The sequence below is a fragment of the Globicephala melas genome, chromosome 2, assembly GCF_963455315.2.
Source record: "Globicephala melas chromosome 2, mGloMel1.2, whole genome shotgun sequence".
Classification (NCBI taxonomy): domain Eukaryota; kingdom Metazoa; phylum Chordata; class Mammalia; order Artiodactyla; family Delphinidae; genus Globicephala; species Globicephala melas.
In genome coordinates, this window is record NC_083315.2 from 10,119,246 (window position 1) to 10,137,911 (window position 18,666).

Here is an 18,666-nt window from a genome sequence, read left to right on the forward strand (position 1 = left end):
TTAAAGACGCATTACTGAAAATGTTCTGAAGGATATAAATACACAAAATTTTATTCAAGACTGCATTAAGGATTTGCAGAGCGTCGCATCTCAAATACACAAACACAAATATGAAGTAAATTCTTTACAATTCATTAATTTGAGGCAAAATGGTTTAAGTTCATAATTTATATTCTATTACTTAGGTAATTATGTTGATATGAGTAAAAGTTTTGCTTTGTTTTAATGCATGATTTAACTAAAACTATAAAGCTATCTTGAACTAAACTGAGAAATACAAAATAATTCTGAAATCATAATAAATTGCCTACCTTTGAAGAACACAACTGGTTATTTAAAAATTTTTTTAAACTTCTATAAAATAATGCACAGTTTCAGATTCTGAGAAGGTTCTTGAAAATTCTATTTTACAATTTTGAAAGACTCTGGTTCAATTAAAGGTGGCAAATTAAACATATACATTTATTTCCTCTCACATGTGAATCTCCATTAAAATGCTAGTAAAGGAATAAAAAAAGTATAAAACCACAAGAGAAAAAAGAACAAAAAGGGAGAGAAGTGGAGAAGAGATCACAACAAAATTTTTCAACATGGCATGCAGATGACTGAATGGTAACTGAGCAATACAGAGGAAGCCACAAACTGAAGTGCTAGCTGGGGGCTATTTTGAGGTCACCTGAGCAGAGTAACCCGGACAGGGCAAGGTAAGAGTGAAAGTGGAGGAGATGGGAGGGGAGGGGCAGAAGAAAGGGATCCCTTGGAGGTCTCTCATCAAGACTTGACACCCTCTTACCCAACATACAAAATATCAACATCCAGGAGCCTGCCTGAGCACCACACACACACACACACACACACACACACACACACACACAGATGGGGGTTTTGTTCCTTAGAAAAACTGAACTGAATGGACTCAAGATCTGGTGACATCAGTAGCATGGATAACGGGAGCAAGGCACATAACTACATGATGTGCGAAACAGAGAAGTAACCTGGGAAAGAGGAGGCCAAGGGATCCAGAAACGGTGGATTCCACCCAGGTGAGCAGCAGAGAGATATCAGAGGTCAGATACCTGGCAGACCTCCAGAATGGAGCAGGAGGGCATAGGGTTCCAGAGGTGCAATTAATAATCGTGCCAAAATTCAGAATACGGATTAGGAAATGAAAGAGTAGAGAACTTCGGCCATCTATTCCAGGTACAGCGATCAACACAGCAAAAGCACAGGCCTACCTGCTCAGGACAGGGTGGTACCACTAACCTGGATCTACACTAATATTGTTCTGTATTATAAGCCCTCTGGTTCTACTTGCTTTTTATTAATCAAGTGAATGTATTTATTTTTAAAAAGATAAAAATGATTACGTCTATCTGAAATTATATGAACCGGAAAAATACGCTAATTTCATAAATAATATTGTCAATCATTTTAAACATACAAAAAAAAAGATGAAGGAAATATGTTCAGAGGTAAGAGTGGTTCTTTTTATAGTTTCAAGTATTTTCTACAATGATCACTACTTGTAGATTTGTTTAAAAACCATAATAGAAAAAATATAAAGTATGGAGACAATATAATTTATAAATGATTACTGTGCAGCAAAATCAATGGCACATTCTAAAAAAGAAACAGAATAATCAAATGTTAATGAAATAATGTGAATACAAGACACAGAGAACAAACCTGTGGTTGTCAAGGGGAAGCGGGGTGCAGGGGAGAGATGGATTGGGAGTTTGGGATTAGCAGATGCAAACTATTATATATATAATGGATAAACAACAAGGTCCAACTGCACAGCACAGTAAACTATGTTCAATATCCTGCGATAAACCACATGGAAAAGAATATGAGAAAGAGTGTATCTATCTATCTATAAATAGATAGATAGATAGATATAATTCAATCACTTTGCTTTACTCCATAAACTAACATTCTAAATCAACTATACTTCAATTAAAAAAATAAAATAATGTGAATACAATAAATAGATGCTGTTAAGGTGAACAAATAAAGGTTTTACTAGCCCTGAGTTTGACAAGAGCAGCTTTTAAAAATTTTTATAAATTTTATTGGAATTAGTGATTACTTCACCTTGAATAAAAATACTCAATGCAAATCAGAAGAAACACATTCTTACATTCTTCTACGACTGGCAGTTACCTTAGTGGGGCACCTTCCAGTACTCCTGCATTAGAGAGAATTGTCCCAACCTATTCTCAGAAATTGAAAAGGCAGACTCCATAATTTCCCTTTGGCAACTTATTCAATATTCAACACCATTTCTAGTAAGGTTTTTCCCTATAAATGTAAATACAGTTGACCCTCCGTATCCACGGATCACGCTGTTTGAATCCAACTACGTGGAACCCACAGATATGGAGGACCCACCGTACCTGGTTCTGTAGTTTATGTCATTAGTGTTCAGTGAAGCCAGAAGAAGAAATTACCAGCTCGCCATTTTTGTCTAATGAAGCCTCAGGTACATTAATTTTCTCTCATATCATAGCACCTGGCACTGCGCCTCTGTCACGTGTTATGTTATGTTATGGATGAATAAATAAAAATTATAGTGAAGTCCCTTTATAACATGTTCTTCTGAAAGAAAAATAATCCTGGTTTCTTTAGTCTTTTATTGTGGAAACATTTTCTTTTATTTTTTTTTTTATTTTTTTTTTTGTCTACACAGCGTGTGGGATCTTAGTTCCCCCACTAGGTATCTGACCCGTGCCCCCTACAGTGGAAGGGCGGAGTCTTAACCACTGGACTGCCAGGGAAGTCGTGAAACATTTTCTTTTAATCTTTAATTAATTTTCTTTCATTTCCCCATGTTTCTAAAGGTGGCAAGACCAGAACTGGGCATAACATTCTACAAAGGATGTGATCAGCCAGGAACATATTAGAACTGCTTTACGGGGTCAATGTTACATAAACATTAAGTCATTCCAAGACCACACTGCAGGGGTTTCCCTGGTGGTGCAGTGGTTAACAATCCGCCTGCCAATGCAGGGGACACGGGTTCGAGCCCTGGTCCGGGAAGATCCCACATACCATGGAGCAGCTAAGCCTGTGCGCCACAACTACTGAGCCTGCACTCTAGAGCCTGCGAGCCACAATTACTGAGCCTGCGCGCCTAGAGCCTGCGGGAATAGAGCCCGTGCTCCACAACAAGAGAAGCCACCAGAATGAGAAGTCCACGCGCCGCAACAAAGAGTAGCCCCCGCTCGCTGCAACTAGAGAAAGCCTGCGTGCAGCAACCAAGACCCAACGCAGCCAAAACGAAATAAATAAATAAATTAAATAAATTTATTTAAAAAAAAAGACCACACTGCAAATTTCCACATGTAAAATAATGTTGAAACACTCACCTCAAGAACCAGCCACAGCTTATCTCCATTTATTTTATCCTTCTTAAAGTACATGCCATAGAATCTGACCACATTAGGATGGTCAGAAAGTGCTTTTAAGATGTTGTACTCTGCTTCAATCTCTTCATCAATATCCTAGTTTCAAAAAGTCATGGGGAGAGAACGGTGAGGAAAACATGAATGAAGTCAAAGAAACAATTTAGACTACCAAATGTAGAATTTTATTTTGTCAAAGCAAGGTCAGAATAGTTTTTACTGCACTCAGTACTATGTATTGAAACTTCTCATTACACTGCTTAAGGGGAGAGATTGTGATTTCCTGCTAATCATATATATCTCTAATTACATTTATTTCATTGAAAAGGAATAAATAAAAGGCTATTTCTGTGTGCAATGAGAAAGAAACGCATATGGAGAACCACCTAAGATGATGTTCCTTTCTTTGTAGTGTTAACTTTATTTCGATGGCAAAGCCATTCATTTGAAATGAAAACTTTTAGCTGGTTCATTTTGTTTCTTTGAAGTACAGGATATTCGAAGGCTATCAAAAACTAGTCATACATGCAATGAACTCCTACCTTTCCAAAAAAGTGAAAGAGTTAAGTTACATAAATTGGCATACAGCCTTTAGTTAGCTAAAGGCCCATTCCCCAGAAGTAGAATAGGTTGTTATCCCATCAGTAAAAGTGCAAACATGACTAGGTACTTAGTCATGTATCTAGGAAAATCACATATACATGAAACAACTCACAGAGTCATAAATAAGAAAAAGACTTCTAATATTTTACGGTAACATTTAATGTCCACACTGTTTTAAGACAGAATCATGGAATCAGAGAGCTGGAAAGAATTTCAGACCAGAGCTCTAATTTGAGAGGAAGAAACTAAAGCTCAGGGCAGTCAGGGTCACAGGGGCTGGTCTGTGTGAGATCCAGGACTAGCCTACTGCCTTCTAGTATTGCTCATTTCCTCCCTACCTTGGAGAGAAGATTATTAGTTCCAAATCCATAACAGTGAGACCCTTTTAATAAAAAGTTTTTAAAAAGCCACTCTGCAAAATGCCTGGGTGCATCTAAATTTATTTTATTAAGATTATAATCTTCTGGTTATAAATCTTTTTTATTTGACTTGTGGCATGATGAATGAGAGTAAATAAAGAATTCTTAGGGAAATACACAGGTACTGTGACAAGAATAACAGCAGCAAAAGAACATATTTCATACTGTAGTTATGAATCTACATGTTTCATTTAAGCAATAGAACAAGACATGATGTATAAGGTTAGCAGTCTACCAAACACGAGTAGATTATGAAAGAATAACGGCTACATGTATTCACAAGCCACTTGTTCTTGTCCACAAAGAAGTAGAGGAATGGGAGAGAGACACTGATTATGGGGCGATACACTGGGATCAGTCTGGAGCCCTTTCTCTCGCCACCATGGACCTCAACCCTTAACAGTGAAGACCAAAGGACAGACCCATAATTGCAAAGACCAGAGGCACAGTTACTTTGGTACAGCCTAATTTGTGTCTCTCTTCCCTCAGTTTGAATGGTAAGAACTTTCCAACAGGGGAACATGAACACATGCAGCATCAGTGAAGCCTGGTCACAGTGCTATTTATTTTTTTCCCTCCAGTGTATCTAATTTACTACTTGAAAAGAAACCCCACCTTCCCTCTCCTCTGCTCAAAGATATATGAAACTATGTAGTTATCATGGATTTAGCAGAAATAAACTATCAAAAAAGAAAGAGCAACACCAAGGTGAACAGAGGCCCAGGGGCAGACCTTTTGCAGAGTCCTACAGTTTATGAGCGTAGCAGCGGTGACAAGGACTCTGATGCCCTCCCCACACACATCACGTCATTTCCATCACACGGCACTCCCATCACGTGTGCAAGAGCTGAGTAATTGGAGAAGCTGCTCTCAGTAGAGGTTTGGGGATTATGGGATCACTGAGCTTATTCTAGCTCCCCCCAGGTGCTAGGGGAGAGCTACGTATGTCCCAGTAGCTGAAAATACTCCCCAATGTCCAGCTCTCACTCCCAGAAAGAAGAATCTCATCCATCTCCTCATGCTCTTAAAGGCAAAGAAAGACGAGTTTCTCTCATCACAACTGGATTTCCCCAAAAAAGCAAAGGAGGAGCCCATTGGGGCACTGCTGAAAAAGAGGCCATGTGGACTGACCAGGACATTCAAATTTTCACAAGGAACCTCACCCTGGTTATAAAGGAACATCATTTCTGCTCTGGAAACACTTAAGTAAACCTGAAAATTAACTTCCCTTTTCTGAATGAAATTTAATTTAAAAAATATTTCTGGTTTGGAATAAGAGGAATTCTGCCTGAAGCCTAAATGAACACAGGAAGAAAAGGAGATCTGGTACAGACGATATTTTAGGATTACTTCTAGACCCATAAATCTGTATTCTGACAACACTTTGAAATCTCAAATAATATTAAATCAACTGTTGAGCTGTTGAGAGTTGTATTATTTATATACTTATTTGCATTACATATTTATTCTTATATCAAGTATTTATTGTACCTTATTATATATGTTAAGCATATAAACAAGGAACCTCTAATAAGTAGACTTTTTTTTTAAAACATTTTCTTCAAATTGTAACTGACATTGTGATAAATAAATCAAGATAAGATACCTAGAGACTTTTTAACTGTTTAATACAGATTTTTTTTTAAAGTTACTCAGCAGGAAAAAAAAAAAACCAATGTGACTTACATGAATCGGATCCAGAATTTTGACTGCTGCTTTTTGGCCATTTTTCTTATTCAACACTTTAAAAACTTTTCCATAAGTTCCTTTGCCGATTGTTTCAGTGATTTCCCATGTATCAGAAGGATCGGGAAAGTTATCAAAGATGATCGTTTTTCCAATTAATGGAAGCATCTTAAAAGTTTAAATCACTGGAGAGAAAAAGCACAGAGTTTCATCTACATTTGATTGGTGATATTAAATGGCACACATAAACTCACGGGAAATTATCTAATATTTTCACTGATATGGAAAATACACAGCAGTAACCAAATGTACTGAGAGTCATGGAAAAATTTTAATTTCAATTCTTTTTTGCAAACAAATGAACATGAGTTTAATAATGCTTTGTAAGCAGGGCTTTCCATGTTTAACACAGTTCCACTTTAATTGCTACTAATTATTTTCAGATTAAAATAAGAGGCACATATTTAAATCATTTTGATTTACTGCTTTATATGAACCTTAGAGATGATAAAATTCAACCTCTCCATCAAAGCAAGTCCCACACTTTAAAATGATTGTGTTTTGTATCACTGGTCTATGTAAATAAAACCCAATGATCGGTCCCCCACTGCTTTTAGGATGAAATTTCTTTCATATAAACTACCAGGTCCTTTAAAATATGGCCCTTGCTTAATTTCCTATGTCTCAACACCTCTTCCCTCAGACACTACAAACCAGCCACTTGGGATCCCTCAGCTCATTTCTTTCTTGCTTGAGGATCTTCATATACACTATTCCCTCCCACTTCTGTGGTTTCTTTGCTACTACTTATCTTTTCAGATGTTAGCTTAGATGTCATTCCCTCCAAAGGTGACCACTCTCCATCCCATTTGGGTTGCGTGCCCACCTCTGCACTCCAAGATCACTCTGAACCCACCTTGACCTGATATGACTGTATGCCCAGCACCTGGCACAATGCTGAAATAATTAGGAGAATATGGCCAATAAGGTCAAGTGATTTTTGAAGAGATTTTATACATAACCTAAGATAAGATCTCCCAAGTAAAGCTTTTAGCCTTTCATGTTCCCCTTATACTACATTCAACCATTTCTATAAAATTACAAAGGAAAAAAAAAAGGAACAGAAAGAGAAACCAGAACTTGTAGCGGTCCTCAGAATTTTTCAATTACCTGTGCAAAACCTCCCTCTTTTCGATGTTAAAACGTTGATGCCAAAAAAAAAAAAAAGTTGATGCAGTTGTGCTTGTATGTGTATGCATACACATAGAAACACATCTATTAATAAATGTGTTAATATTACATACTAATATTAGCCCATGAAATTCACTTGTCTGACCACAACTTTCAACTTCATTTAATCCACCAATCCACTGAGTCCTCGCTTTCTTTATATCCATCAGATCTCTTCAGTCTTCATTCCCTCTTCATTTTCTCCTTCCCCAGCATAAATTCTACAGCTTGAATTATTATAACTTCCTTGCAAATGCCCTCAGCACTCTTGTTCTTCTCTTTCTCCACCACCAGTCTCCTGGGGTTGAGAAACCAACTCTGGTTAAACTCTGCATCTTCTTCACACCTATGCCTGTAGCTAGAGAAAACCACACAACTAGGCTGTATCGTTTCACTTTAAACTCAGGATAAGAAACTTGCAAGTAGACCCTCAATGCTGCCCAGCAATTCTACTGCACTTCCCTGGTTTGTATATTCTCTTCTCTCTGGGGTGATCAACTATTTCACAGTGATCTGTGTCCTCATATTTCTCTCTCCTCAAATTGTTCCCTCTTTGCTGTCCATCGCCTCCCACAAAATTTCCCAACTGACGCCCTCATTTAATAATTAAGTGACAGGGCTTCCCTGGTGGCACAGTGGTTGAGAGTCCGCCTGCCGATGCAGGGGACATGGGTTCGTGCCCTGGTCCGGGAAGATCCCACATGCCGTGAAGCAGCTGGGCCTGTGAGCCATGGCCACTGAGCCTGTGCGTCTGGAGCCTGTGCTCCGCAACGGGAGAGGCCACAACAGTGAGGGGCCCGCGTGTCGCAAAAAAATAATAATAATAATTAAGTGACAAAATGGAAGCATTACTAAACTTAATCTTATCTCAGAAACTACAAACCAACATGCATCAAACACGAGGAGTTCATTCTATTTATCATCAGTAATTGCTGTTCGGCCTCAGTCTTTTTCTTCTGTTCCATCTCATCCATCATATCTCAGCTCAAATATAACATTTTTAGAAATGTCTTCCCTGTATATTTTATTCCTCCATCAAAATGTACGCTACAGAGGGTACAGACTTTGTTATTTTTACCGCTGTATCCACAGTTCCCAGAATGATGCCTAACACATTGCAGACAATGAGTAAATGCTTGCTAAATGGGCAAATGTTTATTTGTTTACCTGTTAATTCTGAGAACTGAGATCTTATCTCTCTTGTGCACTTACAAATCTTACAATGCCTCACTCTGTGCCTGGCATATAGTAGATGTTAAATACATAGCTGTAGAATAAGTGAATCAATATGGTTCTTCCAAAAAAGTTTTTAAATGGGAGAGAGAAATAAGGATTAGGAGGAGCTGAAAAGAATTTGAAAATCTAAACAAAATAAGGATCATATTCTGATTCATTATATTTAAGGGGACGTCATCCAGTAAATGGCTATGAATGCCTGCTGAAAATTACACCACTACATAAAAACACACTTATGAACAGTGCTTACATCACTACATAAAAACACACTTATGAATAGTTCTTACAACACTTAATCCTTAAGAAATTTGTGCTTTTGATCCGAAATGCAAAGAAACAAGTAGGAGGTAATCAGTAATAATCATCCACTTTAGTGATTTCATAATCAGTCGCAAGATAACTACTTTTTACATCTAGCTACCTGAGTCATGCAAATAAGCATTTATGCCATCCACATAAGGTAAAATTTGGACCAAAAGACCAAATTAAGTCTTATTAAATGCCTGAAGTAGGAGTTTTCAACCAGGAAAACCATTCATTTTATGGAATATTGCCTTTTCAGTGGCAATGTTATTGAACACTAGTTTAATTTCTGCTGTTTTAATATTAGGGATTAACTGTTGGTCTTTAAATATACAGGCATATGAATTCAGTTAAAATCGACTGAACACCAAATGTGTGCAAAGTATTTTAGAGTTTTGGGGATACAAAGATAGGTAACTTGTGGATAGATAAATAAATATGTAACTATATTATGAAAAGTGATAGGTAACAGAAATAGGCATGAAGTGCTATGGTCGCCCAGGTGAAGAAGCAATTAATTCTGAAGTATCATGAAAAGATACATAAATTAGCAGTACTAGAGCTGGACATTAAACAAGAACAGGAATTTATCTAAAATAGAATTTCCTCTTTAACAGTTCATAATAAGACAAATATTTAAAGCAGTGCACTGCTACATTATAAAACAATAATCACAAAATGACAAATGCACAGCCATTTTGGAAACTGAATGCACTTAGTTAAGTCCCACTTAAAACAAACAAAACTTTTAGGCAAAAGAACACTAAAAAGACTTCCCCAGAATTAAACAGTAAAGAATTTCAAGAATTAGAATAGAAACAAGCCTTATGACTCCTAAACTACACTTCTCAAATACACAGTTGTTTATTCTTTAAGAATAAAATAAAATGTCACAGTTAGTAAACAACTATTTAATGATTACAGTAAATTGCATTCAACATAGCAATGTTTATATTTTTTCTAGTCTTCAGCACCCAAAGAACAAAAAAAAATAATTCTCTACCTCATAAAACTAAAACATATAATTGTTCTTAATTATATGATCATGTAATCTAAAGAATTACTTTTGACATATATATATATATATATATATATACTGTATTTTGATCTATGTATTTACCATAACTCTGAAAAGGTACTTACAAAGCTACATTTTAAAAGGAAAAATCACCTTTTTTAGTTGATTTATTATATATTGAGCTACTGAGGTTTTTCTCATGACAGAAAAAAAGACCATAATACAATAAAAATGTGTCTTACTTCAGGATCTTAACACTCATCTCAACAATTATTCTCACTGCTTTTGTAAACCTGCACTTAATTCTTCTTTACTAAAATAATCAGACTGCCTGCAGGCTCATTCTAATACACAGCATACACAGGATGATCTCGCATTGGGCTGTCTCTTCCCTCTGTCTAGAATGCTCATTCTCCAGAAAGCCACATGGCTTACTTCCTCCAAGTCTTACATCAGCCATCACCTTTCAATAAGACCTACCCTAAAATCTCAAGCTGCTGTCCTCCACTCCATCCTGCCTCCTAACTCTTGGTCCCCCTTACCCTGCTCTATTTTCGTAACACTCATTACCTCTTTGCACATTATACTATTTCTTGTTTATTATGTTTTATTTATTATTTTTTCTATGCTATAGAATGTAAGCCCCACGAGGGCTAAAATTTTATCCAGGTTGTTCATTGATGTATCCCAAAGACTCTAAAACCATGACTGGCACACAGGAGATACTCTGTAAGTATCATCCAGGCAAGGATGCCTACTTTTGCCATTTCTATCCAACACAGTACTGGAAGTCCTGGCCACAGCAAGCAATCAAGAAAAAGAAATATGGGACTTCCCTGGTGGTGCAGTGGTTAAGAATCTGCCTGCCAACGCAGGGGACACAGGTTCGAGCCCTGGTCCGGGATGATCCCACATGCTGCGGAGCAACTAAGCCCGTGCACCACAACTACTGAGCCTGTGCTCTAGAGCCCATGAGCCACAACTACTGAGCCCACGTGCCACAACTACTGAAGCCTGCGCGTGCCTAGAGCCCGTGCACCACAACTACTGATCCTGTGCTCTAGAGCCCACGTGCCACAACTACTGAAGCCCGCGCGCCTAGAGCCCGTGCTCTGCAACAAGAGAAGCCACCGCAACAAGAAGCCCGCGCACCGCAGCAAAGAGTAGCCCCCACTCGCCACAACTAGAGAAAGCCCACACACAGCAACAAAGACCCAACACAGCCAAAAATAAAATATATTTATTAAAAAGAAATAAAAGGCATCTAACTTGGAAAGGAAGAATAAAATTATCTCTATTCACAGGTGACTTGATCTTATATGTAGAAAACCCTAAAGAATCCACAAAGGCTGTTAGAACTAATACATGAATCCAGGAAAGTTATGGGATGCAAAATCAACATGCAAAGAAAGATCAGTTGAATTTCTATACACTTAACAATGAACCCAAAAGAGAAATTAAGAAAGTGATTCTATTTATAATAACACCAAAAAAATACTTAGGAATAAATTTAACCAAGAAGGGTGAGAGACTTGTAGAGTGAAAACTACAAAACAATGCTGAAAGAAATTAAAGAAGACACAAAGAAATGGAAAGACATGCCGTGTTCACGTATTGGAAGATGATACTGTTAAGATGTCTATGTGTACTGCCCAAAGCAATCTGTAGATTCAATGCACTCCCTATCAAGATCCCAATGAGATTTTTCTGCATAAATAGAAAAAAAATCCATCCCCAAATCGGATGGAATCTCAAAGGACTTCCAATAACCCAAACAATACTGAAAAAGAAGAATAAAGTTAAAGGTCTCTCACACTTCCTGCTTTCAAAACTTATTACAAAGCTATGGTAATCAACTCAGTGCTTTACTGCCACAAGGACAAACACATAGACCAAGGGAATCAAACAGAGAGCCCAGAAATAAAACCTTACATATATGGTCAAGTAATTTTCAACAAGACTGTCAAGGCCATTCAATGAGGAAATAACAGTCTTTTTAACAATTTGTGTTGAGAAAATTGGAAATCCACAAGCAAAAGAATGAATTTGAATCCTCATGTTACACCACATGCAAAAACTGACACGAAATAGGTCAAAGACCTAAATATAAGAGCTAAAACCATAAAAATTAGAAGAAAATATATGGGAAAAGCTACATGACACTGAATTTGGCAGTGATTTCTTGAATCTGACACCAAAGCACAGGTAAGAGGAAAAAATAGATAAATTAGACTTCATAAAAATTAAAAACTCTTGTACCTCAAAGGACACCATCAACAGAGCGAACAGACAACCCACAAGATAGAAGAAAATATTTGTAAGTCATATACCTGATAAAGGGTTAATATCCAGAACATGAAGAATGCCTACAATACAACAACAAAATAACCTACTTTTAAAAATGGGCAAAGGACTTGAACAGACATTTGTCCAAAGAAGATATATACAAATGGCCAATAAGTATATGGAATCACTAATCCTTAGGAAAATGCAAATCAAAACCATGAAGAGATACTACTTCACAACCATTAAAATGGCTATTAACAAACAACAAAAAACAAGTGTTGTTCAGGGTGTGGAGAAATTGAAACTCTTGTGATTGCTGGTGGGAACGTAAAATAGTGCAACTGCTGTGGAAAATGACATGGTGCTTCCTCAGAAAAACACTGAATTACCACATGATCCAGCAATTCTACTTCTGGGTATATATCCAAAATAATTGAAAGGAGGGTCTCAAAGAGCTATCTGTACATCCAGCTAAAAGGTGGAAGCAGCCTGCATGTCCATCAGTGGATGAATGGATAAATACAATGTTTTATTACATATAATAGAATGTGATTCAGCCTTAAAAGGGAAGAAAATTCTGACACGTGCTACAACATGGAAAAGCCTAGAAGGCCTTATGTGTTGTGAAAAGAAAAGCCTGTCACAAAAGGTCAAATACTGTATGATTCCACTTACACATAGTACCCAGAATAGTCGAATTCACAGACAGAAAGTACAATTGTGGTTGCTAGGAGATCAGGGAAGGGAAATGGGAATTATTACTTAACAGGTAGAGTCTCAGTTTGGGAAGATAAAAGAAGTTGTGGAGGTGGATGGTGGTGATCGTTGTACAACAACATGAATGTACTTACAGCCACAGAACTGCACATTTTAAAATGGTTAAAAGGGTAAACTGTATGTAATGTACATTTCACCACAATAAAAATATTACTCCGTATGTAGTACAGGGAAACAAAGTAAAGAAAAACAGGAGAGCCAAATTGAAAGATATGGAAGGGAGAGCAGAATGGTCTGCTTGCTCTCAGATCCATGCATGACCTTCCGTGTCCTGAATCTTGGGGGCTGACATCTCAAAACTGTATTTCCCAAACTCCTTGTCCCACTGGCTTCCTCCCCTGCTAGATGCTGTCAGTGAGAGTGCCAGGCAGGAGGCTGGATGGTAGGAGGATATTTCTCCTCTGCTTCCTCTGGGTTTTGTGGTGTCTCCATCAGTGGCTGTATCTCCCCAGCGGTCTCTGTTCCTGTAGAGCAGACTTGCCATGGTTCTAGATGGCCTCAGCTTCTGAATTCTGGTAAGACTATCTCCTTGCTGTAACTCTAGAGCCTGAGGTGTGACAACAGTTTTTTGCTACTGCTAACTTTTAGTTTGCCTCATGGTCCCATTTGGCTTTCAGATACCCTAAAACAGCGGTCCCCAACCTTTTTGGCACCAGGGACCGGTTTCATGGAAGACAATTTTTCCACGGGGCTGGGGATGGCTCAGGCGGTAACGCGAGTGATGGGGAGCAATGGGGAGCGGCAGATAAAGCTTCGCTCACTAGCCTGTCGCTCCCCGCCCACTGTGCAGCCTGGGGGTTGGGGACCCCTGTCCTAAAACATTTGTAACTAATCCTCCATATGTCTTAGTCTGTTCAGGCTGCTCTAGCAAAAACAATATAAACTGGGTGGATTATAAACAACAAACATTTATTTCTCACAGTTCTAGAGGCTAGGAAGTCCAAGATCATGGTGCTGGTAGATGTGGTGTTGGGTATGCGTTCACCTTCTTTCTAGACAGCTGTCTTTTTGCTGTAACCCCACATGGTGGAAGGGAGGAGCTCACTCTCTGGGGTCTCTTTTATACAATGCTAATCCCATCCATGAGGCTCTGCCCTTGTGACCTAATCACTTCCCAAAGGCCTCATACCCAACACCATTACCCTGGCGGTTAGGATTTAAAAATATGAATCTGGGGAGGATACAAACATTCAGACCATAGCACCATATTAAATTCCCTCTGTCGAATTACTTGGTATTAATTCTGTTTTCCTGACTGATTCAGTCTAACAGGCATCTAATCAGTTTGAGAAGGAGAAAATCGAGAAAAAGCAATAGACAGTGGCTGGAAGTTTTCCCAAACAGGTGAAAGGTATAAACACTCAAATTTAGGAAGCTCAGTAAATTTTTTTGAAAATCCACAGTCAGATACACTGCAATGAAACTACGGAAAACCAAAGACAATGAGAAGCTCTTAAAACCAACTGAATAGAAAAGATATATTACACATAGAAGGAAACAATTAGAGTGCTGATATTTCAATAGAAAACAGTAGTATAATATTCAAAATGCTGAAATAAAATAACTGTTAATCTAGAACAAACAAAAGTATCCTTCAAGATCAAAGGCAGACTAAAGATACTTTTCACCAAAAAAAAAAATTGAGTTTAATGACAGTGACCCCTAAGAAAGAGAACTTCTAAAGAATGTCTCTGAAGAATGATAATGGTCTCACAAGGAAGGCCTCAACTGCCAAAAACAGTATATAAATTGTTACACATGTGTGTAAATCTAAACTAACACTGACCGTAAGAAACAATAATAGACAAAAATGAACAATAACAATCAAAAGCAGAGTGACAGAATTTAAAATGTTCTTAAGTTCCTCATATAGTTAAAGAGGCAATTAGAAATAATAACTTTAGACTTTAAGATATACATGTCAAATACTTAAACACTAGACCCTCAAAATACTATGCATAATATTAAAAGAGAAAAAGTGATAGTAACAAACTCATTCAATCAAAAAACTCAGGAAAAAAGAATAAAGGAAGCATTAAAAAAGCAGAAGAAATAGAAGTCATAAGATAGCCCTGTGGAATTATAAATATGTCAGTAATCACAAGAATTGTAAATGGACCAAACTCACCAGTCAAAAGACAGAAACCGTTAGCTTCTGGCTGTTTGCACGAGATTCACATAAACTACAGACAGAGATAGACTGGAAATAAAATAATGGTACCATGTAAATATTCAACAAAAGAAAGTGATGTGGCTAGATTAACATCAGACAAAATGTACTCTAAGGAAAAATATTTATTAGAGGTAAAGAGGATCACTACATAATAATCAAAGACTTAATTCACCAAGAAAATATAAAAGCTCAAAACAGAGGCCCAAAATACGTAAAATAAGAACTGAAAGATATACAAAGAAAAATGGAGAAAGTCACAATTTTAGTGGGAGATTTTAACACACCTTGCCAGTGATTTCTGGATCAAGTGGAGAAAAAGGTTCTTAAGAATAAATAAAATTTAAACAATTAACAAGGAAAATTGAATGGCTATCCTGAATACACATGAAATCCTGTGTCTAATAATGAATACGCTTCCTGAGCACATATGACTGCAATGTAATTAAGTAAGAAGTCAACAACTATTAGATAAATTTTTAAAAACCTATACCCTTGGATACTTTAAAAGGAGCAATTTAAGAGCCAAAGAGGAGATGTAATGACCATTTTAAAATAGACTTAGAACTGAATAATAATAAAAATACTACTCATGAGAATGTATGGGATACAACTGAAACAGTACACAGAGGAAAACAGCCTCAAATTTTCTATTACAAAGGAAGAAAAGCTAAAAATTACATAATTACAAAATAAAAGCAAAAAGTGTAGAGAAAAGGAAGATAAGAGTTGAAATTAAAGAAAGACATTACAGAAAAAGAATAAGACAGATTAGAGGATTGATAAATATAATAGTTCTTCAAAGAGAATTTTTTAAAAATAGACAAGCCTCTATCAAGACTGATCAAGAAAAAACCAAACAAGAGAGAAGGCACAGACGGACAGTACTAAGGATGAAAGACTAACAAATTACAGCAGAGACTAAAAACATCATAAAAGGATATAATTTTATATCAAGAAACTTAAAAACAGATTAAATGGACAATTTCCTAGAAATAAGAGAAGGAAAGAATAGAAAAATAAGTTATTTTTCTTGGAATGTTTGCATTAATGGGCCTTCATACTCTAACTCTTAACGCTCAATTCCTAACTCATATAATCACTAAGGAGAGTACGTTAAGTTCTTAAACACCAGAAAATCACTCTAAGTATCTTTTAATACTTTAGAGGTAATGATCAAATTTATCAGTAGAATGGGCTAGAAACCCAATTTAGGAATAACTGCTTCATAAGTGAACATGAGCACATTTTCTCTTCTCATATAACACAAACTTTAATCAGCTTAATTGCTAACTTTTCCAAAATATAGACAGAGAACGCCATTTCTCAATGAAAATGCAATTCACCCATGAGAGAAAACACACTAAGTAGCAAGTGGCTTTATTCAAAACTAAGCAACATTTTAACACTGCGATTCTCACTTTTTTCTGTAGAATATTACTGGAAGATCCTTCCCGTTATGCATGCACTTCTGCCAAGCTGTTTAAACTGCATCACATATGGTTTAAGTTAGAGTCAAAAGCAGCCCCTGTCTGTGATGAAAGAGAAATCCTGGAACATCAACAGGGCAGCTGCAGAACTTGTCTCTCTCCACAGACAGCAGCCAGAAGGATCTCAACACAGAAGCTGGACGACATTATCTTCCCGCTAAAAATCCTTCAAAATCCACATTCTTACCATGTCCTTCGGATCCTTTCTGACCTCCCTAAACTCAACCTATGTTCTTCACCACTCACAGTGACTGCAGCCTCAGCTGCCTTCTGACAAGTCTTAGAACATTGTAGACTCTTTGCTGCTGCAGGACCTTCTGTAGTCTTTGCCGAGATGCTTCCCCAACCACGTGCATGGCTGGCTGAACTTCTCTCAGCCATGGTCACATACCATCAGTTATTATGCCCACAAATGAACTGTGCATGATTTTAATTTATTGTGTAGATTATTCTCCTGGTATGATTATGAAAGCAATAAAGCCTTGCTGGTTAAAAGCAGCCTAGAGAAAAGTGAGTTTGCCATGTAAACTCACCTTCCAGAGACACCAGGCTGAATCACCAAGCAAGTTTCAAGTATTTCCTTTTTCACAGAACTTTAAAACACAGGCTCACAGAAATCTCTGGGCTCGCTGAACTACAGACCAGATAAATCGGTCACACATCCCTTCCAGCTTTCCAATAACACAGGCAATAAAGTTTGGTTTAAAACAAACCTTGTCCAGTTATATGTATGGTCTGCTTTGAATGAGCCATAACCCATGTTTTATTCCCTTCAATTTGCTTAAAAGCATTTTGTAGAGAAGGGAAACAAGGTCTACTTATGTACTTCTAGCCATGTATCCTGCTTTCCACCACTCATTTTCTCATTCTGCAATTACTGGGATAAAAGTACGTGCTTAAACACTAGAACCAAAAGAAAGGCTATCAATTCCTAGAAAATTTCCCCCTACTTAAAAAGTGGCATTAGTGAGAACCCCAAAAACTTTAAGTCATCAAAACACGATTTTAAGTTTTGGTACAAACCTATAAACTTCAGTGTCCACAGCTGTAAACTGGAATAATAATGCATGTTTGAACTAATTCTCAGAGCTGACCTAAGTATCAAATGAGTTTTATGAGGAAATGATGCTTCGTAAATTGTAATACAGGATGACTCGCCTCCTTTTTCAAGGATGCAAGCTGGGTTATAGTTTTGGCCACACAATTACCTGTTCAAATTAGTAAGGGATACCTTCTGAGTCAGCAATCACAAACTGAGATGTCTGCAGGGACAAAGGAGGTAAAATGTATGAGTGAAGCACGCCTGGATGAAATAAAAGCAAGGAGTAGAGGCATCGTGGCAAAGTGGAAAGTGTGTGCCCCATCCAAAGTGGGCGGCCACATCCTGGCTGCAGCGCTGCCAGCTGCAAGCCCCACCCTGCCTGGTCCTCTTGTTTTTCAGGAGAAGTGAGGACTCTGGGAATTTACGTAAATTTTACAAACCATTGGTAAATAGTCGTAAAGTAGTCAGTTCTTTTAAAGTACCAAGCTGACCCAGATAAATATAGCAAATTCAGCCAAATTCAGCCTTTATGCCTATATCAGCCTGTGACTTCTACATGAGGTTTGTTTTGTGTTCTTTGTTAAAAATGGCCAATGTACAAGAACCTATCCACGTGATGCAATCACCCTGGGACATCAGGAAAAACAGATAACAACGTCTAGCATTTTTCTGTTTATCAGATGCCAGGTACCTACAGGGCTTATAGTTTTACATGCATTATGTCATTTAACTTTTAACACTTATAAGAAACCCTTTCAGAAAGGCATTACTATAACCCCCATTTTCAGAAAAGACGACTAAAGATTAGAGAGTTTTTAAGGTCATAATGCTGGTAAATGCAAGAGTCAAGAAACAAACCAGGTCAAAGTCCACAGTAGAAATTTGAGGACTTCCCTGGTGGCTCAGTGGTTAAGAATCTGCCTGCCAATGCAAGGGACACGGGTTCGAGCCCTGGTCCGGGAAGATCCCACATGCCGCGGAGCAACTAAGCCTGTGCGCCAC

General features: G+C 37.5%; 1 protein-coding gene across 2 annotated transcripts in view; it reads right to left on the reverse strand.

Moving 5' to 3' along the window:
• The window catches only part of MYO3A (myosin IIIA), a 171,449-nt gene extending 165,169 nt beyond the window's left edge, over positions 1-6,280 (reverse strand). For both annotated transcript variants that reach the window (XM_060293677.1, XM_030837214.2), the window contains exons 1-2: positions 6,113-6,280; positions 3,369-3,503 (exon numbers count right to left, since the gene is read on the reverse strand). In XM_060293677.1, coding sequence (XP_060149660.1) covers positions 3,369-3,503; positions 6,113-6,280 — 303 coding nt within the window. The remainder of the gene's footprint in view (positions 1-3,368; positions 3,504-6,112) is intronic.
• Positions 6,281-18,666: the final 12,386 nt, after the last annotated feature.